This window comes from Panthera uncia (genome assembly GCF_023721935.1).
Source record: "Panthera uncia isolate 11264 chromosome C1 unlocalized genomic scaffold, Puncia_PCG_1.0 HiC_scaffold_3, whole genome shotgun sequence".
Taxonomy (NCBI): Eukaryota; Metazoa; Chordata; class Mammalia; order Carnivora; family Felidae; genus Panthera; species Panthera uncia.
The window spans coordinates 69274481-69301733 of NW_026057584.1; the positions used below are offsets into that span (position 1 = coordinate 69274481).

The 27253-nt window shown below is 38.6% G+C and overlaps 1 protein-coding gene across 1 annotated transcript in view; it reads left to right on the top strand.

Moving 5' to 3' along the window:
• The window catches only part of FAP (fibroblast activation protein alpha), a 73661-nt gene that overhangs the window by 26278 nt on the left and 20130 nt on the right, over positions 1–27253 (top strand). The window contains 9 exon segments of the mRNA XM_049615588.1: positions 139–293; positions 2318–2421; positions 4557–4692; positions 8723–8767; positions 14660–14764; positions 14863–14933; positions 17735–17788; positions 19511–19635; positions 23554–23601. Coding sequence (XP_049471545.1) covers positions 139–293; positions 2318–2421; positions 4557–4692; positions 8723–8767; positions 14660–14764; positions 14863–14933; positions 17735–17788; positions 19511–19635; positions 23554–23601 — 843 coding nt within the window.

Below are 27253 nucleotides of genomic sequence, written 5' to 3' on the forward strand. Positions count from 1 at the left end.
ATTTTGGCATATGTCACACCCACATTAAATAAATTATTGCAGTCAGTAAATGGCTAATACAATATATTTTGAAGAATTTGCAATAATTTTAAGAGTAAGCCATAATGGTTATTTGTATGCTTGTGTTTTATTTTTCAGAGGAAATGCTTGCTACAAAATACGCTCTCTGGTGGTCTCCTAATGGAAAATTTTTGGCATATGCAGAATTTAATGATACCGAGATACCAGTTATCGCCTATTCCTATTATGGTGATGAACAATATCCTAGAACAATAAATATTCCATACCCCAAGGTATGTTGAGTACTTTCAGCAGATGCTTCCATTCCTCTGGTGTCAAAATGAGCAACCAACACCATGAATAGAGGTGGGATCAACAAGTTTGGAGAGCTTCTTATCCTTGTGCATTGTAAGGCAAACATTGTACTGTGCTCTATTATTTATGTGGACATCTGTTGCTTTGGACATCTGGTTGTGCTGGATGAAGTAGTCTTTGCAAAATCCATCGCAGAATCTTTGAAAAACATATGGTCTAGATTATGGAGGAAAAACAAGCTTAACTTAATTTTAATTTTTCATCTTTCATGCTCCAAATTCAGGGTAAAGTTCTGTTTTGCAATTCCTTCTTGAATTCTCATGTAAATGCGAACTAGAATGGAAAATACAAATGTTGAACTTGATGTTCCTGTCAGGTAGAAGCAGGCATGAGTTATGATCTTTTCTGGACATATAAGGTAGGTTAAGTGTGTGAATCTAGTGTCTTCCTTGAGGAAATTAGACATGGAATGAACCCAATGTTTCTTGTATAACCATTCTAGAATTCTGAGTGAAACACTTCATTCAGTCCCATGTCTGAAGAGAGGGCTCCTGTATGTATAGTAGGAGAACAGCAAGGTCACAGTGGAGAAGCGCCGTATCCTAATTTGACTTAGGCAAAAATTCTCAAAAGGGATCAAATAATAAATTCTCCTCTTTTACAAGGAATGGAAGTGACTGTAGAAAAGAGTTCTTTGTTCTTTGGTCCCTGTTGTGTTTACTTGCCAAAGAGAACACTGTTACAGATGGACCCAGTGGGTCCCTCTATGGATATGTGTACACACAAGTGGTTTATGATGCGAGTCACAGTGGGTATAAAGAACTAGAAATTCCAGATAGTCTAAAATTTATGTTAAAAGTCATGTGAGAAAAGATAATGGATAGGAGATGCATCTTTAGGTAGGAGACCCCTCAACGGCTGTATATAAAGTCTGAAAGACTGAAGATGTTTGGAAGTAAGAGAAGTGGCACTTGGGACCCAAGACGTAAAAGAATTTGGATCTTCAAGAGGGTGTAAGGCAGCAGGAAGAAATGGAGGAACCCAGAGCTGAGGACTAACTGACACTGACAGAGAAGTTGGGACCCAAATTTTCATGTTTCCTTGAAGACTAGAGTTGTTGAAACATCTGACATCAAGCTGAGAGGTGAGGCAACTCAAAAGAAACCAGAAGTCCCAGCTAAGCTTCACAGTGAAACAGGAGGTCAGAGGAGAGCCTGGACAGTTCTTTAGATAAATCCAAACGGCATGGAGTCATTTAAGGCTGTGAACCTGAACTCTGTGGACTTAAATTGTTTGACAATTATAAGACTCTCTTTTTCTGTGTTAAAATAACAGGAACTCTAAGAAGCTGTCTGGGTGTGAACTACACTGTCATGTAAATTTAGGGTGTATAATAGCACAGAAAGTACAAAACAAGAAAAGTGCAAATTCTACAGGCACTTTATTTGGAGGTGACATTTCCCTAATTTGGGGGGATGATAACAGTAGTAATGTAACCAGCTAGGAGACCGACTGATGATTGTCCTAGGCCAAAGTATAGGGCAAAAAGCAAAAAATATCTTCTGTTATTTATTGTTTATACTGTCTTCCCCCCTGCACGCCTTCCAGTACAGGGAGAAGTGATTATAATAATTATCCTAAGAAGAAGAAGAAGAAGAAGAAGAAGAAGAAGAAGAAGAAGAAATATCTGTCTTGAAAGTCAGAAAAGAGAATATCAAATATGGCACTGCATTTCCATATCCAAATTATTTTCCCCTACGAATCAAAGCTCTCTCATTAATCACTTAAAATATGTGTCTTCACTCTGGTTGACATAATATTTGTAATTGCCCTGCAAGTAAAATCGAAATGAAATTCCTGGTCATGTTATAATTCAAATGTTTTCAACAATGATATACTTAATATTGTAAGCTTATAAAAAATGCCTAAACTCCTAAAGTGTCTTTAATATGTTAGTCATAATTAAAAATTTATGAGCATATAATCTCCATTTTTTCGGCAGGCTGGAGCTAAGAATCCTGTTGTTCGGTTATTTATTATCGATGCCACTCACCCTGAGCATATAGGTCCCATAGAAGTGCCAGTTCCAGCAATGATAGCATCAAGGTAGGGCAAGCCCAGATGCTCTCTTTCCACCTTAACCTGAATTTCAACACTTAAATTTCTTAGCTGAAATTTACACTTCTTTTCTAGTGAGTTTATGATATGTATACTCTAAGCAGAAATAAATAAATAAAATTGGCATGTAAACCTAAATACGTAACCAAATTAAAAATGACATTTCTTAAATTGATTTTAAAGTGTCAGCCCCTTTCACACATGTAAGGATGTCATCCGATCAGAGTGATCAATCTAAGTGATACTCCCCTCAGATGTGTGAATGTAAACTTGGGATCAGTGGGCAAATAATAAAATTCATATATGTTCTCAGCCTGTCTTGTTTCAAGTCTGGTCTACGTTCTCTCAAGCCCAGGGCTTGATCACATATAGATCATGTTTGATCACATATGCATGACTAACAAGAGGCCAACCCTCTCCAAATATTAGCAATTTTTACTAGGATGCAGTCTATTCACAATTATCTGGTTGTACAATTATCTGTTTGGGATTCACTGTAAGGAGACAGGGACATGAATCAGTCTCACTCCCCCAGCTTGGGGCCATATGTAGATCCTGTCTGATTAGTTCTGATTGTAGCAACCCTTCCAACCCTCCATCAGTCCTCTGTGGTCATTATGGTTGAAGCAGATCAAGGTAAGAGGCTGCCCACACCCAGCCTGGTGGGCCTCCTCACTACTTCCCAAACCCTAACAGGCCAGGGCATGCTGCCCCTTGCAGGAGAGTCGGCCAGGGCAGAATGATTGATCACTGACAGGAAAGAGAACCTCAGCAGAGGCCTCTGTGGGGCCTTGCCAGGGTGAATCTACTCTTGGATAATTTAAATTTTTTTTAATGTTTATTTATTTTTGAGAGAGAGAGAGAGAGAAAGAGAGAGAGTGAAAGAGAGAGAGTGAAAGAGAGAAAGCACGAGCAGGGGAGGAGCAGAGAGAGAGGGAGACACAGAATCCGAAACAGGCTCCAGGCTCCAAGCTGTCAGCACAGAGCCTGACGCGGGGCTCGAACTCAAAAACCGTGAGATCATGACCTGAGCCGAAGCTGGACGCTCAACTGACTGAGACACCCAGGCGCCCCTCTTGGATAATTTAAAATGGCTTTATTTGGGGGGATGATCCATTACTTCCCCCAACTACCACCAATCTAGTTGATGGAAACTTAGACTAAGTACATCTTTCTTTCCCTTTCTTTCTTTTTCTTTCTTTCTTTCTTTCTTTCTTTCTTTCTTTCTTTCTTTCTTTCAACTGTCATTCTCCTTAGGAAGCAAATGGAATGATAGAAAGGGTACTGTATAAGGAGTCAAGAGGAGCATCTGTAAAATACCAACAATTTAATAGTAATAGCTAACATTTTCTCAGCACTTACCATGGAGCAGGCAGAATTTTCATGAACTTTAAGCACACTCAGCCAATTCTACAGCAAGCTCTGCATTTGGTAATACTGTTATTCCCATTTGATAAAGAACCAGGGGCACAGATATGTTAAGTAAGTAGCCTTACGTAGTAGAACTACTAGGTTATTTACATTGATGTTCTCCATCTATAGGTTCATTCTCAGAGCCGAGTGATAATTGCTGCCATTCATTGACACCAACTGTATGCCAAGCACTAATAGAGTTACTTAGTGTACATCATCTCTGATTATGATACTAAACCTGAATTTCAACCCCTGACCCTGGTCACAGTTAAAACGAGGCTTCTAATACAAACTACCTAGAGAGAAAGATGGGCATTTATCACACTTGGCTCTCTCAACCACTTAAAAAGTGAAAAATTGAGTTTACTCATGCAAAATAACCAGTTTAATGCTTTCCCCCCCTCTATATCGACCAATAGCTTTGGCCTCATGTCTTAAAATGTTTCCCAAGATATAAAAGTCCAAAATGAGGAGAAAGCTCGAATATAAAATAATTCCATTAGATGAACCAACTCTCTTATTAGATATTGTTTAAAAGTCAGGAAGTATATTTAAACTTTTCTCTGAAGAGAAGGGAAAGTTCTACCTTCTTTATCTATGGAATAGATATTTCATAATAACAAAATACATCCTTGAGAAAACAGAACTTGAGAAATTATTTGACATCATACTGGTTTATGGTAGTGACTGTTGTTTTGGTTTATTTGCAGTGATTATTATTTCAGTTGGCTCACATGGGTTACTGATGAACGAATATGTTTCCAGTGGCTGAAAAGAATCCAGAATGTTTCAGTTCTGTCTATATGTGATTTCAGAGAAGGCTGGCAGACATGGGATTGTCCAAAGGTAGGTCATATTAAACCCACAGAGGTGTATTTCTGAAGATGAAAGTGTATGAGGGAGGACTTATTTATCGCTAACATTTTGTATTATAAAGCCAGAATTACTGCATTCAACTCTTGATTGCTTTGCAAAACAAAACAAAACAAAACAAAACAAAAACAACCCTTTATTCACAGTCCATTATTTTTATTAAATAAGTAATAGACTCCTTGTTTTCTTGAATGACTTTAGCATTGAAACTGAATGGAGAAAAAGACTAAATGAAACAATGTAATATTGGAAAAATAAGGTATCTGGTTCTGAGTTAGGATGAAATTCCATCCTTTTGAGAATGTAAGATTGGTAGTCAACAAAACCCAAAATGATGAAGATGAGAAGATAAGATGGGTCTTTAGGGAAATAGATATATTCTACTTAAAACAAAACAGAGGGGCGCCTGGGTGGCTCAGTCGGCTTAGTGTCCATCTTCGGCTCCGGTCATGATCTCGTGGCTTGTGAGTTTGAGCCCCGCGTCGGGCTCTGTGCTGACAGCTCAGAGCCTGGAGCCTGTTTCAGATTCTGCTGTCTCTCTCTCTCACTGCCCCAACCCACTCACATTATGTCTCTGTCTCTCTCAAAAATAAATAAACATTAAAAAAAAAAAAAGAAATAGATAAAAAAATAAAACAGGAAAATGCCAACGGTGTTATGTCTATTCAATGTAAAAATAGAAAAATAAAAATTTTGAAGGAAATTGATGTCATCAAAAGAAAGCCAAACATTCCCATTGTAAAATTTAAAAGCAGATAATTAAGAATATGACATGAAATATCAGGTCAAACTATCTTGCCATCCTGTTATCTTGCAGTAATTCAGTGGGTTAATACAATAGAAATACTGTGCTAATTTTAGGAAGGGAAAAGTTGAAAATTAAGCACAGATTTATTGTTGAGTTTTAATTGTTTCTATTGTTCAAATCCAAACATAATCTGTTAAATTAATGCGTTAGAAAAGTACTCCACCAATCTAAAAGCTTTAAAATGAGCCTGTTCATAAGTACTCCTATTAGAGACTCAGACACACAAAATGTTTTCTTTAAATAGGAAATTTGATGGATACATTTCATAAGACTTCTAATTATGAAGACATGTTTCATTAAACCAAATATAGAATAAACCTTTTTTTATCAAGCAAGAAAAAAAGCACAGAGGAATCAAAGTAAATCACTAAATTCCTTCTTGAAATTAGGACACTATGTTTTGCAAGAAAAGAGTCATATGAATCTATTTGGAAATATATCAGGACTATTATAGTCAACATTACTTGGGCTAAAAATATTTTTTTAAATCACTACTCTGTAAGAAGCTTGACTAATTTTGATGGAATATGCTAGAAGCTTTTTTTTTTTTATATCTTATTTATATTTTGCTATACAAAACAGAAAGATTTTGGCTTCAATGCAGTACCATAGGGGGAAAAAAAAGAATCAACTTGATTGTGGTAGTTAATTAGAAACCATTCATCTGATAAATCAGCTTGGGATGAATATATCTTCAATGTTTTTATTGAATCTAGGTATTAGGAATTGTTGGTTTTACTTATTGCTTTTAACCTGTAAGATCAGTCATTTAGACTAAGATTTTAGTTCTTAAAACTAGGCATTTAAAAACAGTAATTGCTTTGGAATCTGAAATTCTAATTTATAAAAATCAGGGTCAACTTTAATCTAAACTGACAGAATATAAAAGATGCTTATTCAAGGAGATGTGGAATTCCTTGGATATAAACTTTAACTTTACGGCCCAAAACAGTGATTGAATTTAGAATACCAGGTTTAATTAACCTTAGGATTTCAAAGCAACCTCTGTTTCAAAATAATTTGATAAATACATGGAACACATTTTCAGATAAGAACTGCAAAGTGTCGTGTTAGACAACAAAGCTGTGCCTTAAAATTTATTATTCCCTTGCTTTTTATGACAGTACCTTCTCTCATGGTTCCCTTTCTACTTCACTGACCTTTTGTTTTCAGCTCTTCTTTTTATGATTTCTTTATAAATCTTACTATTCTCCAAATTACTGTGTTTGTAAGGTAGGCTAACTGCTACAACACCAATAAGACCCTTCTTATTATTACAATACAATACAATACAATACAATACAATACAATACAATACAATTAATACAATAGAAATTTTGGGGGGCGCCTGGGTGGCTCAGTCTGTTAAGCATCTGACTTCAACTCAGGTCATGATGTCATCATGGCTTGTGAGTTCAAGCCCCACTTCCGGCTCTGCACTGACAGCTCAGAGCCTGGGGCCTGCTTCAGATTCTGTGTCTCCCTCTCTCTCTCTCTGCCCTTCCCCCACTTGTGTTTTTTTTTCTCTCTCTCTCTCTCTTTCAAAAATAAATAAATAAATTTTTTAAAAAAGAAGAAAGAAAATTTTTACACATTGAGGTAACCACCTAATACTGACTCCAGGTTTGTGGGGAATTTTAATTGTTGGGATGCTCTGCTCTGCACAGTCACTCTAGGATCCAGGTTGATGGCATTTGTGCTGTCTTCATCTAGTGACTTCCAAAGCTAGTCCACGGTTTTCAAACCTGATCACCAACATCCCACTGGGGGATGGAAAAGAGAATGGAAGATCACATATAATAGCTTTATATAGGTCAGGCCTAGACGTAGAATGAGTCACTTCTGCTCACACACCATTGGTTAGAATTTATCATATGACCACATCTTACTGGAAGCAGGCCTGGGAAAAGTAGCCTAGCTATAGTCTTAGCAAACAGAGAAAATGATTGCTAATAATCTAGTCTCTACCATAACTCTCAACTTACTCTTTAGGCAATTTTTATCTATACCAGAGGTTTTGGTTACCATTTGCCCTCAAATTTATTCTGAGGATTTGAACTTTTAAATGTCTCTGGCTACATCTTCTCTGATCCATATTTGCTATCCATACCTAGATTAAGGCCTTTATCATCCTTTTTCCCAAACATTCCAGTAGGCTTCCAGTTGATATCTCTGCCTCTTTCTATCTTGCTGACTTGTAATCCATTCTCTGTATCATGTTCACAATTATATTTTCCAAATTGTGACTTTGAACTCCTTCAAAGGGCTCATCTAGAAGGGGAATCTAAACTTCCTAGGGTGGCGTAAAAGTTTCTCCAAGATCATTCTGATACCCAAACATCTTCCTTCCTCTTGAACTCTTTTCCATAGTCACCTTCCACTCAGCCATATGGAACCACCCCTGTGGTCTACTAAGCTGGCCTGGTCTTTGTGCTGTTCATTTCACCTAGAATGATCTTTCTCTAATTATTTGTCTAGGAAAGCCTATTCATCCTTTTATGCCCACTAAATTTTGATCAACAAATGATTATACTATCCTAAAATGTACACCAAAATAAGATTCTGTGCACATTTTAAGATTCCTACCTACTTAATAAGATTAAGAAAAGAAAAAAAATTAACCTAAACTCCACTGTGAAATACTTTTTTAAAAAAATGTTTATTTGTTTATTTTTGGAATAGGATAGAGTGAGAGTGGGCATGCGAGTGGAGGGAGGGGCAGAGAGAATGGGAGAGAGAGAAATCCCAAGCCAGGTTCTGTGTTGTCAGCAGACCTGGGGGGCTCGAACCCACAAACCATGGGATCACAACCTGAACTGAAACCAAGAGTCAGACACTTAACTGACTGAGCCACCCAGACACCACTGAAATGTCTTTTTAAACTATATGACACCAAGTGCTTGGGTTGTGCTCAGCTGCCATAAATGAAATAATTCCAGGCACTGCCTCATGGAAAATTAAACCAGAAATATTAAAGGTTTTCAGTAAGATCCATCCCTTAGATTGCTCATGTATATGCAATAGTGTTGATGTATAAGATGTTGAATACGGTCATCTTAAATTCAAGTGTGAAGTTAGGCTATTAGCAATGGTACACTCTTGAGTGGGCAGCTTAACAGGTTCAAATGCCCAGATCATGTTTAGGAAAAACTGTTCTCCTAATAGCGTGCTTGACATGATCTTTCTTTCTTTTAGACCCAGGAGCATATAGAAGAAAGCAGAACTGGATGGGCTGGTGGAGTATGATTTTGCTATCTTTTCCTTATATTTTAATGACACTTCACAGATTCTCAGCCATCAAAGGACTTTTTTAAATGTATCCAAACTGAGACTACTTGTCTCATAGAAAAAACACCAAGGTAAAAAAAACCACAGAGGTAGGGATCCTTTCAGCAGTTTTGTGCCAGACAAGTAATGTCTATATATTTAAAATTCTATTGAGAACAAATCATAGTCCTCATGTCACAACCTTAACTTTTTCAACTGACTCTCTGATATTCATGATTAATATTCTTATTAAACAAAATAAAGGCTGTTTTTCAAAGGCAATTACAATTCCTGATCGACTTAAAATAATACTTACTAGCCAGTTGAATCCAGAAAAACCAAATACATTGGGTATTCATAGTAATTTAAACACAATCTGCCTCTTATTCAATTTCATATAAACTGAAATGAATAAATGAATTATGTATTCGTTTCCAGTTTTTAAGTGGTATCAAATAGGAAATCGTATATTTTGTTATGGTTTGTGATCACTAGATTTTTTGGATAGGCTTATTCAGTGATTTGTAAGAATTTTTAGTGTAAAAAAAATCATGATTTACAAAGTTATCAATTGTGTACAATATTCTATTTGAAGAATATAAAATAGGACAGAGACCAAGTGAATGTTGCATGGATGCTGCCATTTATTACAAACACGTGATTGAATTCAACTAGCATTTGGATTTAAAAAAACAAAACAAAACACAGTTTCTCTGAGTAGCACAAGCAAAGAAAAAGAAGACCCTTAGGACCTGGCTTAACACATTAACCCATGATACAAGGACAATAAAGACTTCAGAGTTAATTGTAAGATGATAACTCATAAAAATTCAAAGTTAAGATGGGTAGAAAGAAGGTAAATTGCAAAGTAAAAATCTTCAGATGTCAAAAACTCCTTGTACATTTTTCTGGAGTTAGCAATTTTAGCTTACATATATTTACTCTGTCTTTAGTTAAAGATATCTCAGTTCTAAATAACATAAGAACTCTTTGCCACTGTACTAAATAACATAAGAAAAATCAGCAGTATTCAGTGGAAGGACAGAATTTTCTAAATTTTTGGAATCTTGGTCAATCCATAGCTCATCTTCCAAAAAGACAATGCCTAGATCATTGTTTGAAAACTTGAGGAAAAGGGAAGTTAATCTATGAGTTCACTCTCATTATAAAATTTCCAGTAAAGATTGGAGGCAAAGAATACTTTAAGACTTCCTTTGCTTGTATTCTCCGTGATGATAACATAGCTAGAGTTACTGCAGAATATTATGAGTGACATGATTTTACAAATAGATAAACAAGGATACCAACAATCTTCTCAAAGACATGATCTTTGGAATCCATGCACATTTATTCTGAAAATGCTGCATGCGTTCAAAACACTCTGAAATATTTTAGATTGCATCTTTTGAAATCTCTTATTTATAAGCAACTTGGAGTCAACATTTGTATCTTATCAATTTTTATAATCTGTATAGCACCAACCTTGTAATCTCAGCAAACATGAGCAGAGTGGATTAATTAATTAATTGATTAATTGCCTTCTAAAGCTGTAGAGCCTTGCTTTAAATACCGTCAGTGGAGGCACATACACATCCTTTGAGGGAAGATGAGATCCCTACATTAAATAAAAAATGATGCCAAAGTAAATCTAGTGAATAATGTATTATGTATCTGCAACATATGATTTTGTGCTAGATCATTTTAACATCTGTAGCTTTGGAATTCTATTGGAAAAAAAATCATCTTTTAATGTATTCATCTCAATCTCTTAAAATTTAAAATAGTCAGTAAACTTTCTAAATACCCAAAGAGGTATTGTCAAAAATTCTTTGTAGTGATAGCTTTCAGGAGTAAGTTCACACTCTCCCAAGGCAGCTGCTTTGAAGAAGTCATTAGATTTTACAAGCTTTGACATGTCTTCTGAAAGTCAGGCCATAGCTTCATATGCTTATAAGTCATATGTCATAATGTGCTGGATAGCTTCCTTTGACCTATAATCAAATCAGTGACTTAATAAAATTACCCAGAAAAAACCTAGGAGTATGAAATAACCTTTCAGACATTTGTTCAAGTAATATCTATGAACTTTTTAGAGAAAGTGTACAGGCTAGTCGTATCAGTATAAAATTAAAGAGTGATGTTGGAGAAGTTGTTCCTTTAGATTTTATTAAGGAGATTTCAACTGAAAAACACCTTTGGAAATCACCTGTGAATCAGAAAAGATTGAATGACTTCCTAAAAGCAATGGACCTGTTACGGTGCGGGGCACGGAACTAGCAAATAGAACTTTACCTATCACTCTCTCTCCTCCAGCATGAGCTAGTCAAGTGTCTTAATTTGGGGGACGTAGCCTCATATCTCCTTTGGTATTTGATCAGAAAAATAACAAACCATGAGTTCACTTTAAACAAATTTCTTTTTGCCCTGTAGGCAACCGACAAAAAGAACTATTTAATCAAAGAATGTAATATTGCATCAGTAAAATTTGGAGAACAAACACTAAAAGCATAGACTACAATGCTGCATTTAAATTATTTTAAAATAATTAAGCAATACGGCCCCTCCCTTTGCTGTCAGTAAAACCCCTTTGTTCAGAAAAATGAGCTTGTGGGTTTTTTTTTTACTTTTAAGTAAGCCTTCATTTCCTTATTTCACAAATAAAGTTGGCTGAATTGGTTGCCGGAAAAACGAGTTTTCTGCTTGATGCTTGGAAGTCTGTGCTTTTCATCAAATGTGGACTCAGCTTAGGCATCAGCCTCTGATATCTAGGACCTTGGGTTGTTTACCAACCATGGCAAGAAATTATCAGGTGGTAAATAATCTCACCTTCCAAGTAAAACAGTTTAAATGGCTTTGCAGATAGAGGTGAGTAATTTATCAGAAAATCTAAGCTGATAAAGAGACTGTGAAGAGGCCTTGTTAAAACTGAGGACCACCTAGTTACCTGTGCTTTCTAGGGTCCAGGTGTAACTTGATGCAAGACGCATTTAACTCAGGATGCATTATGGAGCTAGCTCTGAGAAAGTGAATGCGGAAATATTTCACACTCTCTTTAGCTCACCCAAGTTACCTGTTCATCTAAAGCAGCTGTCCTCAGTGTGCGCAATAAAAGGGGAGAAGATAACATTCTTTGCTTAGCGGAGATAGTCTTCCTGTTTGCCTGATTCTAAGATCTTCAAACACTCTGCCCTATTTTTTTTTCAATGAAAATGAAAGTTTTAAGTTTTAATCCAGAACAAAACCTTTTTTAAAGTTCCTTACTAACCAGAGGTGTGAGGAGACTATGTTTTTACTCCGGCATCTTAAAATATTTTGTGACCCTGGTTCCATTTTAGTGGTAAAAACAATGCACAGCCAGTTTTTTGTCTTTCACCCTAAGGAGTGAGAGGGAGGCATTGGGAAGTGGTTACTAGTAAGTAAGTATATCATCATTTGTCTGAGAAGGCAAAGCTTCATTCTCAAATGAAACAATGGCTTGTCAGACTTATACTAACAAAATTCCATCCACAAAATTGCAAACCAGAATTTCTTTTCCCTGGGCCTCTTTTTCACTCAATTCACTCTTAATTTTATTTAGAGGCACAAGTCTCAATACACAAAATCCCACCAAGGCTGGTCTTATTATTAATGAAACTCATAAAGGAACCATGGAAGGAGACAGCAGTTTCTCCTTATCCTATTTTTCCATTTTGTGAAAGACATCCATTCTATGCCAAAGTGATAAGACTTAGGACAGGGTATTAGTTTCCTGGGATCAATGTGACAAATCACCACAAACTTGGTGGCTTAAAACAATAGAAATCCATTGTGTCACCATCCTGGAGGCTGTAAGCCCAAAGTCAAGGTGTCAGCATGGTCCTGCTCCCTCTGAAGCCTCCAAGGAAGAATACTCCCTCTCCTCCTCCACCTCCTGGTGGCTCTTGGCAGGACTCTATTGGCTTGTAGCCATCTCCCCCAATCTCTGCTCCCATCCATGAAGGCTTCTTCCCTGTGTCCCTCTGTGTTTCTTTGTACCCCCTCTTTTTATGAGGACACCATTCATTGGATTTGGGGCCCACTCAAATCCAATATGGTCACATCTCAATTCTTACTTTGATTATATCTGCAAATAAGGTCATTATCTTCCTTCATTTGAGCTGTTATGACAAAGTGCCATAGACTGAGTGGCTTAAAAACAACAGAAATTGATTTCTCACACTTCTGGAGGCTGAAGGTCTTAGACCAGGGTGCCAGCATGGTTGGGTTCTCGTGAGAGCTCTGTTCTGGGTTGGAGACCACCAACTTCTTGTATCCTCAAGTGATGGACAGCAGAGCAAGGGAAGCAAGCTCTCTGGTGATTCATAGAGGGCACTAATCCCATAAGGCTCTACCCTTACGACCTCATCTAATCCTAATTACCTGCCCAATGTCCCACTTCCTAATACTAACCCTAATTCATATTAGGGTTTCAAAATATGAGTTTTAAGGAGACACAAACAGTCCATAATAGTCACATTCTGAGGTTCTGGGTTCACGTAAATTTTGGAGAACCCTACCCAGATCACTACAGACACCACATCAAATAAGTTACATTTTAATAGCATGCAATCATAATCATCAATTTGGTCAAAAACCATCACTCAAAAGGCCTACAGCAACTAAAAGATACTGATAGTTTTGTTGTTGTTGCTTGGTCAATTCTGAAGGAGTTAAACATCTTGATTCCTTGTTGTGTGGAAACACTTCCAGCTAGAGAGAGCTGGCTTGGGATTATTTGTGGGAGTATCTACTGGCCGTGATGTAGAGTAGCTCTATCCTCACATAGCTATTTTACCATTTTACCTTCCTTTTATAACCCAACGGCCAGGAAAAAAGAAGCTGACAAATGTAAGATAAGGATATATATTTTTAATTTTTTATGTTTATTTGTTGTTGACACACACACACATACATACACACACACACACACGCACACACACACACACACAAAACACAAGCAGGGGAGGGGCACAGAGAGAGAGACACACACACAGGACCCGAGGTGGGCTCCACATTGACAGCAGGGAGCCGGACATGGGGCTCGAACTCATGAAAGAACTTGAGATCATGACCTGAGCCACCCAGGCGCCCCAAGGCTATTTTTTTTATGGGAGAAACTACTAACTAAAATTTGGTCTGAGGACTTTTGCAGGATTTTAGTTATCTATACCATGAAGGATATGAAAGTATGGTTTGCTGAGTGTCAGGGCCTCCTTAGATCATTCACCAGTTCCCAGTAAATGACCAGTAGGGACCCTGGGAAGAGGTCAGAGATGGGTAATGAGGTCTGCTTCGCTCCCTGAGCTCAAGGAGCAAACCTCCTACTTGCTTGTCCTGGGTCTAGAAGTTTCTTTCCATCATGAAAAACTGTAACTAGCAGGGCATGATATTTTCATCTTTAAAATGTCTTCATTGAATCATTGGCATTAGGTGCTTGGCATCCGACAAATCAAAACTCAAAAAAACTATCAGCCTTCATGAGTCACGCTTTGGTCAAATACCACATTTTGAAGTTAGACTTGGCTACATGGCAACACTCATTTATGATTCTCTTAACTCTGTTCCAAACCACAGTGTCTCCAAGCATAGACATTCAATCAAATTAAACATTATAAACAGAGGGGCATGTAGTAGCAATTAAGCAGCAGTTGGAATGTGCAAATGCCTGTTAGAATTACTAGAAAAGCTGTCTAACTGAAAGAATGGCATTTCAGATGTGGTTGATGGACACTAGGGGAGGCAGGACATTCTGGTTCTGATAATCATGAACTATCCACTGCTTATAAAAAATTCTATAGTTTTAGTTTGGTTTGTCTTTTGAACATAACCTCTGTTCATTTCTTTCAGTTCTTTGTTTCAACACCAGTTTTCAGCTATGATGCCATTTCATACTACAAAATATTTAGCGACAAGGATGGCTACAAACATATTCACTATATCAAAGACACTGTGGTATGTTCCTTCCAAGATTTATCTCCTCAAAGATCATTCAGTTGAGGTTGCTCAAATAACGCTCAGCTTCACACAACATAATGTTTGTCTTTTTATAGGAAAATGCTATTCAAATTACAAGTGGCAAGTGGGAGGCCATAAATATATTCAGAGTAACACAGGATTCACTGTAAGTATTGCATGAAGCATGATGCACCATTCAGGTTTTAATTGGCACTGATGGACCCACAAATGATACTGTACCACCTCTTAGTTAAAAGCATTTTTTGTTACTTACTCTGTAGTGTAGTTCAGACAGCTGTGGTTTCATTAAAATTGTGTATTCTTTAATAGTTAACACGATTTCTTTTAGGAAAGAATATTTAGTCAGCAGTCACTTCTCTTCTGATACTTGGTAGATAATTACATTAAAAGTATAAAATTTTAGAAATAATAACGACTTTTAAACACAAATTTTACTCTTTAGCACTTGAAGAAATGAGCAAGCTTCAAAAGTCCATGAAGGGCAGCCCATAGATACAGAAAGTTTTTTGTAGTGATTCACTGTTATATAAGTTTAAGATTATTATCTACAACAGCTATCTTTAAAAAAAAGTTTATTTACTTATTTTGAGAGAGAGAGAGAGAGAGAGAAAGAGAGAGAGGGAGAGAGAGCGCCACGGGGGAGAGACAGAGAGAGAGGGAGAATCCCAAGCCGGATCTGTGCTCTCAACACAGAGTCCAACGTGGGGCTTGAACTCATGAACCATGAGATCCTGACCTGAGCCAAAGTCAGGAGTCAGACGCTTAATCAACTGAGCCACCCAGGCTCCCCAGCTATCGTTTTTTGAGCAATTAGTTCATACCATATACTGTAAAGTAGAAACAATTACCCTGGTTGTACAGATGAGAAAACTGATCCTTGCAAATTAACATGGCCAAGACTGCATATTTAATTAGTAGCAGAACTAGGATTCAAACCTAACACATATTAAATCTAAGGTTCTTATTGTGATCTCAACATGGGACTTCTTCCTTCCAGTTCTTTCCTCAGTCCATCCTGTGTGCTATCTAAATAAATCATCTTAAAATAATCATTTATGATCAAACTTCTCTAGTCAAGAATGTACAGTTTCTTTCCCTTGCTTCTAATAAAGTCCAAATCCAGGGTACTTTCTTATAACCTGCCTGTCATTATCTGTAATTCTATGAGCAAAGAAGGGGAATCATTAGTCCAGGCTCGCTGGATAAAAACATGTCAGAAACCAATTGTCGATTTATGGCACTCTTGGAACATTTGACAAAGGAGTTTGAACATTATATGGAGCAGTCATTACAATCACCAGTGTAAGAAGAGTGACAAGATAAACGTGGATGGCAAATTTCAGACATAACAAGGTTAGGACTTCAGGGGAAACCAAAGGCAGGGAGACCCAGCTATGGTCATAATCCAGGCCTGCAATGATAGAGACCTAAACTAGAATAGTGGCAATAAAATATGGACTCTTTGAGGAAAAAGCTACGCCTCCTTTCTTTGTGTGTCCTTAGCACTTGACATAGTGCCTGACACATAGCTGGAATTCTGTAAATATTAGTTAAGTGAGTGAGAGGAAGGGTAGATAGACGGTAAAGACAGATGGAGGTTGAACAAGACTGGTGACTTCGTGGCAGTGAAGGAAAAGGGAAAGGCAAGGCAAACTGGACTCTGATGCAAGTGTCAGATGAAGGTAATCAATCGTGAAGCCTTTGACAGAACAAGAAAGCTGTGGGAGGGTGGGGGGAGGGTGGTGCTGTTTGGAAAAGATACTGAGTATTTTATTCACTAGTAGTTTGAGATGATGTGGGGGAAGGCAAGTGCAAGTGACCATCAGTCTATCAGAGTCCGTTGAAATCAGTAAAGTCATGTAGAAAAATGCTGGGTCAGAAGATACATTTAATCCTAGGAGTGATTGGCATTCTGTTACCTTTTCTTTTTACTCGCGGGTAACAAGGTTTTTATGACAGTGAACACATAGTAGTACCTGAGCCACTGAACAACCTCAAGAATTAAAAAATTGGTAACTAAACCTAACTTTCTACAGTCTATTATGCTCTTCTTGAAGGAAAAAAAAAAGGCGGTTTCTTCGTGATATTCAGATGAACTCACAGAGGAGTGAAAATCATGCCACTAAATTGGATTTCCCACTTCATGGCTATATTAAGACAGGTTAGAACTGGGACCCAGATACTTAAGTAACAAGTATGTTCTCTTGTGACTTCTTTCGCATCTGGGTAAATCAACATGCCCCTTTGTGTTGTGTCGTAGTGTGGATACGTTTCTGGATTTATAACAAACTTCTCTGTCAGGGCTTCTATAAAACAAATCCAAAATATCTTCAGAATCACAAACAGAATTAAATAATATAACATAGAGAAACCAGTAAACTTTATCATGGTAAGGAAGGGGGTGATATTAATCAATATCCTAGCTTATTTTGTATAACTCATAAATAATGAATCAGAATATAATATACCTATAATAAAAAAAGAATATTTGGCACACTTTAATCCTCCTATGATTTGAAAGTCAGAGTAAGTATATAAAATTCAGTGTTATAAACAGCAATGACTGGGGCACCTGGGTGGCTCAGTCACTTAAGCATCCAACTTTGGCTCAGGTCATGATCTCATCGTTCGTGAGTTCGAGCCCCACCTCAGGCTCTCTGCTGTCAGCACAAAGCCCACTTCAGATCCTCTATGCCCCCTCTGTCTGCCCCTCCCTCACTCATTCTCTCTCTCTCTCTCTCTCTCTCTCTCTCTCTGTCTCTGTCTCAAAAATAAATAGACATTTAAAAATAAGTTAATAACCAGCAATGATTTATCTACATAAGTGCCAATTAATATAGTTTCATTAGATGAACATTGGACTACATTGTTTACTCTATTAGTACTAAAAATTCTATCACCATTTAGTTATAAATATTTATTTAATAGCTTCTGAATGTATTTCAGGTTTTATTCTAGCAATGAATTTGAAGGCTACCCTGGAAGAAGAAATATCTATAGGTAATTTATGTCAATTCATTCTAGTATTTGTATACATTAATTTGAATGAAAATATGTCAGAGTCCTTTGGATACATAGAATATCTTTAAAGCATGAATGTAATAAAAATAATATATGAATTAAGGTAAAACATTTGGAGCATACTGTACCCCACATCAGTATAAAATATACACCCCCAAAATATTAGCTAACTCAAAATGTCTTCAGAAAGAAAAGCCAAGGAATTCTAATCCTGATAAAAACATGATACTAAATACTTCAACTAAATTTAGAGGTAATTGACGATGTTCATTCACTTAGCAGACACTAATTAAGTCCCTATTGTGTACCAGGTATGGCGTTGACTCCCATATTGTGTGATTTCTTTTAACATGGTTCACCTTGGCATAAGCCTATTAGGATTGGAGAAAATTCCTCTCTCTTCCCAAATTAGTGTTTAAGTTGGCCCAATTGTCCCCTTGGCAAATGGAATGGTGGCCTCGCCCCACTAAACATTTTTACAAAGGGAGAAAAAAAGAATGGTGCCCTCAACAGCCCTTTCTGATGTAGAAGTAAAAGGCATAGCTACCATGGGCTGATAGTCTGCTATATGCCAGGCACGTTTTTATCTGCTTTACATATGTAATTTTGTTGAATCCCTACAACTTCAGGAGGCAGGCAATACTGTTATAGCCAGAATTTGCACCTGGGCATGCTGACCTAATCCCCTTACTGTTAACTGCCTACTTAATATTTCCAAGATTACACCAAAATGTGAACATGAATGCAGACTATAACCAAGGAAATAAGAAATTTTCCCTCTGCTGCATTCCTCTGCTCCTTCCTGTATCATGACTTCTTATCTGTTGGAGAGAATCCCTCTATGGCGCCAGCAATGTCCCTGGCTCCCCTCTACCATGTCCAAGGCAAGATCAAGGGCAGCAGCAGAAAGAACACTGCAGCAGCCACAGATTATCCTACCAGTCACAACAGATTCTGACCCTGATCCATGTTGGCATCATACCATCTAGTCTGCCCCAAATGAGATTCTGATTCTGAATGTTTGGGGTAAGGTCTTGGAGTCTGTATATTAAAACCAACCACCTCCTTCAGGAGCCACGCAGAAGGTTCTACTGGGGAGAGGGTGTAGGTCCATGTTGGCTTATGTAAGAATGCCGGTAGGGAAGCATTCCCAGGAAGAGCTTCTCTGAACCAAAACTTCCTTCTGAAAAGAATGAAAGGCACAGGAGGCACTTAAAAACTGTGGTTTTTTTTAATTTCCAATTTGCTTATTACTAATTTCCCCTTCCAGATATATGATAAGAACAGCGACCCTTTTCTTGGTGAGACTGCCAGATTTCCTTGCATGTTTTACATGGGAGTACAAAAAGAGAGATGGAAAGATGAAGAACTATGCATTGCCAACCACTTTGTAAGATGTGAGAGATGAATGGCTATGGGAAGTGGTTACCTCACTTCCATTCAAGGTGTTAGGTATTTCTCCCACCGCAGAGAAACTGGGGGGGCTTCTCCCTCAAGTCTGGTGCCTCTTCAAGCAAAGATGATTGAAAATCAGGCTACATCAAAATACTGTAATTCCCCTTCACTTTAAATGATATTGGCAAGAGAAAAATAGAGTGGGTTTGATGTCAATATGTAAATTAGTCATTTTACATGGAGTAGTACATTTTGATAAATACAATCTCAAAATTTCAGCTTAGTTTTATTTTCATTTTCCTCTAGAATTAGCATTGGAAGCTATCCTCCAAGCAAAAAGTGCATTACTTGCCATCTAAGGAAAGAAAGGTGCCAATATTACACAGCAAGTTTCAGTGACTACGCCAAGTACTATGCACTTGTCTGCTATGGTAGGTAATGGACCCAACACGAACTCTACCACATCACTGCCAGTGTGGTCGCCTTCATCACCACTATCCTCTAGCCGATCTTAACTACGGGTTATCAAGTACCTTTATGGGAGGGGATCTTACCTATGTTATCTGACCTGATGCTTATGGGGGAAAAGAATGAAAAGAAGATAGGAGAGCATTATTATCTCTTTTTTTTTCGCAGTTGAGGAAATAGAATAGCTTGCAAAAGGTCTGCACTGCTGGCAAGTATCAGAGTTAGGATGGGACCAAGGATCTATTGACTGTAAATCCCAAGCTCTTACCCGCCACCTGCCACAGCACCATCTAGTTATATGCAAACACCCTCTAGCAGCTATTGCAGCAAGACTCGAGCAATAGTATTAAAAGAAGCATTCTGTGTTAAAAATGGTTGCCGGACTTCGGCCCCATTTGCCTGGAAAATGTCAAACTCTTATAGCCAGGAGGAAGAATAAGTCCTAGAAACCTGAGCTCCTTCCCTTGGAGGCCAATAATTCTTTGAAGTACAGTTTCAGCGAGGATGGAAAATAAAGTTTGTCACCCAGAATGTCCTTTCTAAATTTGGGAAACATAAGAATTCATTCAAATATTAAAAAGTCATGGGTAATTAAATACACTAAATACTTTGTGGTTTTTTAGGTCATGTGTACATTTAGCTAATAATTTCTATCCAAAATATTTTATTTTATGCATAACATCTTAGCTATATCTTGAACATATGAAAAGCAATGAAACAGGTCAGGTTGGGCATCAGTAGATCAATGAAATATGTTGGGGTCATGGAGATTTGGAAAATGGACTTGAGAAATACCTACTTTTCCATTCTCTGTCCCATCCCCATAATTAAATCCCTGAGTTTCTCTGGTGGGGAACAGCAAACAGAAGATGTTATTACAAAATGCACACCACTCAACTCTTTCTGGTATCAACTCCCAGTGGAAGGCAGCTCAGAGAACAAAAGGAATCTTTGCCTGATGGAGATCCCTGAGCAGTTGCAGAAGACCCCAGGTTCTTTACTTCCCAGAAGGAAGGCTTCCCTGACATGCCATTCTCCTCACTCCAGTCATCTGGCCCTGAACCAGAGCCCCAACTCACTTGACTGCAGAAATGAATAAGCATTTTACCCCAAATGCTCCCTGTAAGATGGCACAAGATGTCGGTTTGTTACAACTATTTTCACAAAATGTTGGGTCAATGACATCTTTGAAAAGCCAAGAGATTGTTGTTCATAATCTTATGTGCTGAATGTGGTTACGGTACTTAAAGGTATATATTAAATGTCCTTGTCAAATTATATGCAACATTTTTCAACCCAAGCTATGTATTCATGCAAAACATATTGAAAGCTTACATGCCAGGCATGTAGTATCATTGAATTAACTCTACTGAGTAATCTGTTTGTCTTTCTCTCCTGAAGGCAGAGGATGCTTTCCTTTAATCTTCACATTCATAAGGCCAAGAAAAATGGCTAATGCATAATAATTATGTATAATGTATAATGCATAATTGTTGAATGAACATAGGTACGAAAGAAGATCCAAGCATTACTGCCTTTTGTGAAGTCTAACAAAAAAACTTTTTCTTATGCCGATATGTTTACTGATAAAGACATCAGTGACCCTACACTTGCATACACTCATTTGTGTTTATGTGCGTCCTGCATTTGCATAATGCTTCAACCCTTTTTGAAAGCACTATGCCACTTTTTATAGCGGTTTGTCTTCCTAATGTTTGCTCGAGTCTGAGTGCCCACTGAAAAGATAAGGAAGCAAAGACTAAGCTCTCCTCAAAAGTTGGTGGAAGAGTCCTTTCTAGAACTTGAATCGCCTGACTTTTCCACACTCACTCTTGCTCGGCAGTATGGTAATTTCCCATTTAGCAAAAAATATACTGTGTGGGAAGCATCACATCGTCTGGTGTTTTTGAAGCTCCAGTAAAATGAGTCACTGAGCCATCATAAGAAAAACCTTGAAATCTTTCCCTTTAGGACTAAGAGTAAAGCCTCATTATGTAACTTCAAACTCTCCAAGAGAGATGGTGAGTAAATCCCAGAGAATAGGATTAAATAGGTGAAAACCCTCTTCGTGATGCCGATGGAACAAAAGTAATGCAAAGGGGGGATTCCAGACAATTGATGCTTTTATGTCATTTGTGCTCAGGTCTTTTGTATCTAGGGCAGTCAGTTATTATTTAGTGTCATAATTTGGCCAGAAAAGATATGCTAGTTGTCACTACTGGAACTGCATACCCGTGAAAATTCCATAGGATGGATGCCGGTTGACTAAAGTCAACAAATTCTGATTCATGTTTCATTTCCTTACATTCTGACCACAAATATAATATGTGTTTGTCCCTTCTAATACCTTTGAAGAAAAGCTGGCCAAAATGACAATCTCTGAAATTAAGTTCTATACAATTTTGGCACTCCACACAATAACGAATTGTTGTTTTTTTGAGGAAGTCTAATAAATAGTATCCCTTCTCCTCACTCTCAAGTTAGACTGAAGGGTCAAGAAGGAAATTAAACTATTTAGCTTTATTACTCGTAAATGTTAATTGGAAAATGTGGTTAAATGTGTACAGCTTCCTAATATTGTACCTCAGAATTACAATTACACAAATATGGGTATGACTGGACAGCCACTGGCTGCCCCCACAGAGCCCGGCACTATCCTCTTTGGAACACTGAGGACCCAACAAAAGCAGGGAGAACGATGCCAGGAACAAGGCAGAAGAAGGAGTTACTTAAATCTAGGTCTTCTCAGAATTCATCAAAAGGTCACCCCCTCCTCTGCTTGCCTGGGATCCAGGGTGCTACCCGAATGATGTTCCAAAAAGAAGGCAGAAGCATCAGACAGAAGTGCAACGAAGCTCTACCCCAACCTCCATGTTGTTTCTTTTAACACATTGACTGCCTGAGCAAATTTATCCTGTAAGAGGATATTATTTTATCTCTCAAGTGAGAGAAAATTAGTGCTCAATTATTTGTAGGTCTTGTTAAAATGGCCGGTTAAAATGGCCCTTGAGTTCCATGCTGGAATGACACTGGCGTGCCACCCAGAACCTCCCACCTCAGGACTGAACCCCTCATTCTGCCAGCTGCTGAGAGTGCCAGCGGCTGACAGCTCACAGCTGAGCTCCCACCCTGGGACGTGCCTTGCCACAGCCAATGGCCACTCCATTCTGTGTAAAAGCCAGCCCGGCTGGTACATGAAGGCAACTCTGCAGGCCATCCAGCTCCGGAGCTCCCTGTGGGGGTCGGCTGAGTTTTGTGTTTTGACTGCACTGAAGCCCACCTTCCCTCACTGCCTCATCCCTCCTAATACTACCCCGGAAAAACTGCTCGCCCACAAAACTCCTGCTGGGTCTGTTTCCCAGGGAATGTGACCTGCCACAACACATTTGAACAGGCAACAGATTCTAGATAAATTTATTTCTTCATTTATTAATTACATAGAAAAAAGATGTTGAGTTCTACTGACCATTGAACCAAGAAGCCAGACTGAAAGTATTATCTGGGTACTGGTGAAGGCTATTGGATAATAGAGACATAGCTAATGTAGCTCATACAGCATGGTGTCTTCTCAGAAGGCCATTTGCCACAGGAGTTCCTGGGGTCCATTTCTGTAACTAGATCCTGAACTATTCAGGATCCCTCCTGGTGAAGCGCACCGTGACTCTTCTCTCACATCTCATCTTTGGGCTCTGATCTCTTGTGTAGGTTAAACTTAACTTACAAGGTGATGTTTTCTTCTCTCTGGGGAAAAAAAAATAGCTGTAGAATTAAAAGATGAAGTTGAGCCTGACATTAACCACAAAGATGACCAGCAGTTCTTATTGGAAACCCAGGGTTTATTTAAAAGCTAAAGCATGTGTTTGTTTTTATCCTGTGCACAGGCCCAGGCCTCCCCATTTCCACCCTTCATGACGGTCGCACGGATCAAGGTACGCTCTCTTGCATGCTGCTGTCTAAAGAAACCCTGAACTGTCGGTGACATCACACTAGAGGAAGCAAGACAGTTTCCTCACACCAACACGGGGACTGTGATGGAGTCTTGTTATCATAAAGCCTATTGTTACGTAGATTTGGGTATTCTTTGAGTCAAACTGGACCCTATGAAATTTAACAATTATTTGCAGTAAGAACCTGGCATAACACGGATGGGTTGTTATCACAGGGATTCATACTGTCTTCCCCAATCGACCCCCTAAAAAACACAGCAGCTTAGCACTAGAAGGACAGTTAGGATATTTAGCACAACCTCCCTCCCAAATCAGAATTCCTGCTTTTTTTGTAACATCCCAAACTGGAGACAAATTCCAGATATAAGTCCAGTTCAAAGCAGAGGGTGACTATCACGCTGGCTTTTTGTTTTAACAGCTACATCACAGTGTTGCTACGTATGAAAGCCCTGAAATTCAGAGGCTTTTCCCATCTTCAACTATGATCAAGATCGTCCTCCTCCATCCTGTATTTATGATATAGGTTAAAAAGGGTTCACAGACCAAAGATGACTGTCTTTGCCCTCGGCAGAGTTATCCAAGTGTGTCACTGCCCCGTGCTCTCCCAGCAATTCCCCGTTGTCTTCTGATTTACTATTAAAGGACATTTTAGGTCGAAGTTGATGGAGACAAGGGACAATGAGGGACTTGAGCACTTGTGCCTGTGATCTTGATCCCTGAACAGCTTTGATGACAAGTCAGGAGACTGTTTTGGGATTAGTTTGGCTGCCAGCACAATGGCTCAAGTATAATAGGTGAAAATATGGTAATGAGGAAAAACAGAGTCAATTCAGGAGCTCTGGACAGGACAGGCTGTGAATTTAGTTTCATTTTGAAGTTTTGTTTTTTTTTTAACCTTGTGGCTAATAATGAAATACTTTTAAGAATAAGTGATTGTATTTCTCAATATGGCTCAACTCAACCTTGAGTAAGAGACATTTTTTTTTTTTATTTTTTTTTTAACATTTATTTATTTCTGAGACAGAGAGAGACAGAGCATGAACAGGGGAGGGTCAGAGAGACGGAGACACAGAATCCGAAACAGGCTCCAGGCTCTGAGCTGTCAGCACAGAGCCCGACGCGGGGGGCTCGGACTCACAGCCCTCACGGACCGCGAGGTCATGACCTGAGCTGAAGTCGGCAGCTTAACCGACTGAGCCACCCAGGCGCCCCGAGTAAGAGACATTTTAAAGCAATACTACATTCAAACCTGTAATCTTTTGCTTTAATGGAAATTCCCATAAATGTATGATTTCCATTTTATCATGGCTGTTACCGGTCAGCTTCCCTTTTCTCAGGGCATGAATTTCCACTCTCTTATTATCCTTCTCCTCTTCCTGCCAGGTATCGATTTCTGTACTGCATACAAAAGTGTTACTACTTCTCCCAATACTTACAAAGCAGGCGCAGTGTTCATGTCATTTTCATTTGTCATATGTATTTATATGTTTTCTAACTCTCTTACAGAACACAAATTTTTTTAGAGCATAGTTATGCAAACTTGCCTAGCAATGAAATTCTCCAGAGATATTTATCATAAAGGCCTGAGCTTTCAGGCGCGCCCCAGAAATTCCAGTTCAGTACCTCTTTGACTGGGCTAGAGAATTTGTATCTTTAATAAATTCCCAGATACGTCTTGGAGCTGCTGTTTAGAATTGATGCTGTGTCTTCTACTCATTTGTAGCTTTTGTTTTCTTTTGTTTTGTTTTTACCCATTTTCCATTGCATTTCATGCCAGAAATCTTTATTCAACATATATTTATTAAGCACCTATCACATTAATCCAGGCACTGTGCTGGATACTAGATCTTAAAAATGAACAGATACTGGATTAGACATGACTGGATTAGATTAGGTAGATTTCCTTTCCTCAAGGAAATTATAGATCAATGGGGAAGGCAGACATGTGAATGGACAATACTGTGGGGTAGAGAATTCAGATACGGGAAATAGAACATGAAAGCACATAAGCAGGGCACCGCATCTGGGTTTCAGGGGTTTGGAAATGTCTCATAAGGATAGATACGTCAAACTGGAAACCCACAAATATGAAGGAGGTATTAATTCTGCTTGGATGTCTGGCTTGGTCAAGTGGATTGATATTGATGTTTTTTTACTGGAAGAGGGGTTCACAACAGAGAGAATATTTTTGTGGAGATGATGAGTTTTATTTTTAACGTTGAGCTTGAGGCACTGCGACGATATGCCAGTGGAGCTGACTGGAGTGGCAAAGTTTTGAATCTGGACATCACGGGATCAGTTTGGACTGAAGAGGAGGAACACGAAGTCATTACTTTACGAAATATATGGTTACTGAGGCCATGGAAGTGGATGAGACTGCAGAGTAGGAAAAATGAGGGTGGGCGGAGGTAGTAGAAAGTGAGCCTAGAATAAAACTGTGCAGAATACCAACATGAGAAATGGGAAGAGGAAAATGACCCTGTAAAGGAGACACAGAGGGACCAGAAGGAGGACAACCTTGCGGATATGGTATCAAAGAAGGCAGGGAGGAGGGCAAAGAGGGCAAAGAGGGAGTGCCCACCTATGTCAAGTGCTGCAGAGACTGAAGTGAGACCTGCTCTAAATCAATGAATTTAGCAAGAGGGAATTAGCATTGTCTTGGTCGGAGCACTTTCAGAGAACAGTGCAGGTGGCAGCCAGAATAAAGCAAGTTTAGGCCTGCAGAGGAGGTAGATAAAAAGACAGTATTTTCAATAGGTCTGACTGAGGAGAGGAGGAAGAGGGGGGTGGATGATGGCTGGAAGCAGTTGATAGAAGTTCAATTTTGTTTTTGAAAGATAATAAACATTTGAGCGTGGTTAAATGCTGATGGAAGAAATGAAGAGACCAAAAGGGTTGAAGACATAAAGGAGGGGAGTCCCCAAGGAGTTGGGAAAATGGATGGAGTCCAGAGACAGGTGCAGAGATTCATCCCTGGCATTGTGCTGAGCAAGAATGAAGAAATTACTAATGTGATTTAGTACAATTTCATATAATGTACGCAAGTTTGTAGACGTTGCAGAAAACAGTACAATGGCTTCATTTTATCTGCAAAGTGGGGTCGGGCCATTTGAAAATAACATAGTACCTCAACCATGTGCTTTAAAAACCCAGAAGAGTTGGCCCTTGACGTACCCCAGTTGAGGCTTAGTTGCTTCGGGCACAGCAGGTTACCCAACTGATTGAATGACCCCGTTTATCAGCTTTTCCACAGATTCCTCACATAATTTAATTAATGAGCAACATATAGTAGTTAATGCAATTGAAACAAAAGTTTCTTGCATGGTCCATCCTTTTTCTTTTTTTATTTCATCATAATGAATAGTCCACAAAAAATACAGAGCACATCCTACGTACCTATCATGTACTAGGTACTGCGTATACAATGATGAGTGAAATAAGTTTGAAAGGTACAGTCTAGACTGCAGCACTCCTCCCACACTATTGGCTTTTAATGCAAAGCCACATAGAGAAGCCCAGTCGGCATCCCCCAGCCACAGTCCTATGAAATCCCGTTTTGCTCCAAGGGGTGGGCAAAATTGCCAAGTTACCGTATGTACAAATGCTTCTCTGCACTATAGAGCATTAATAAGCT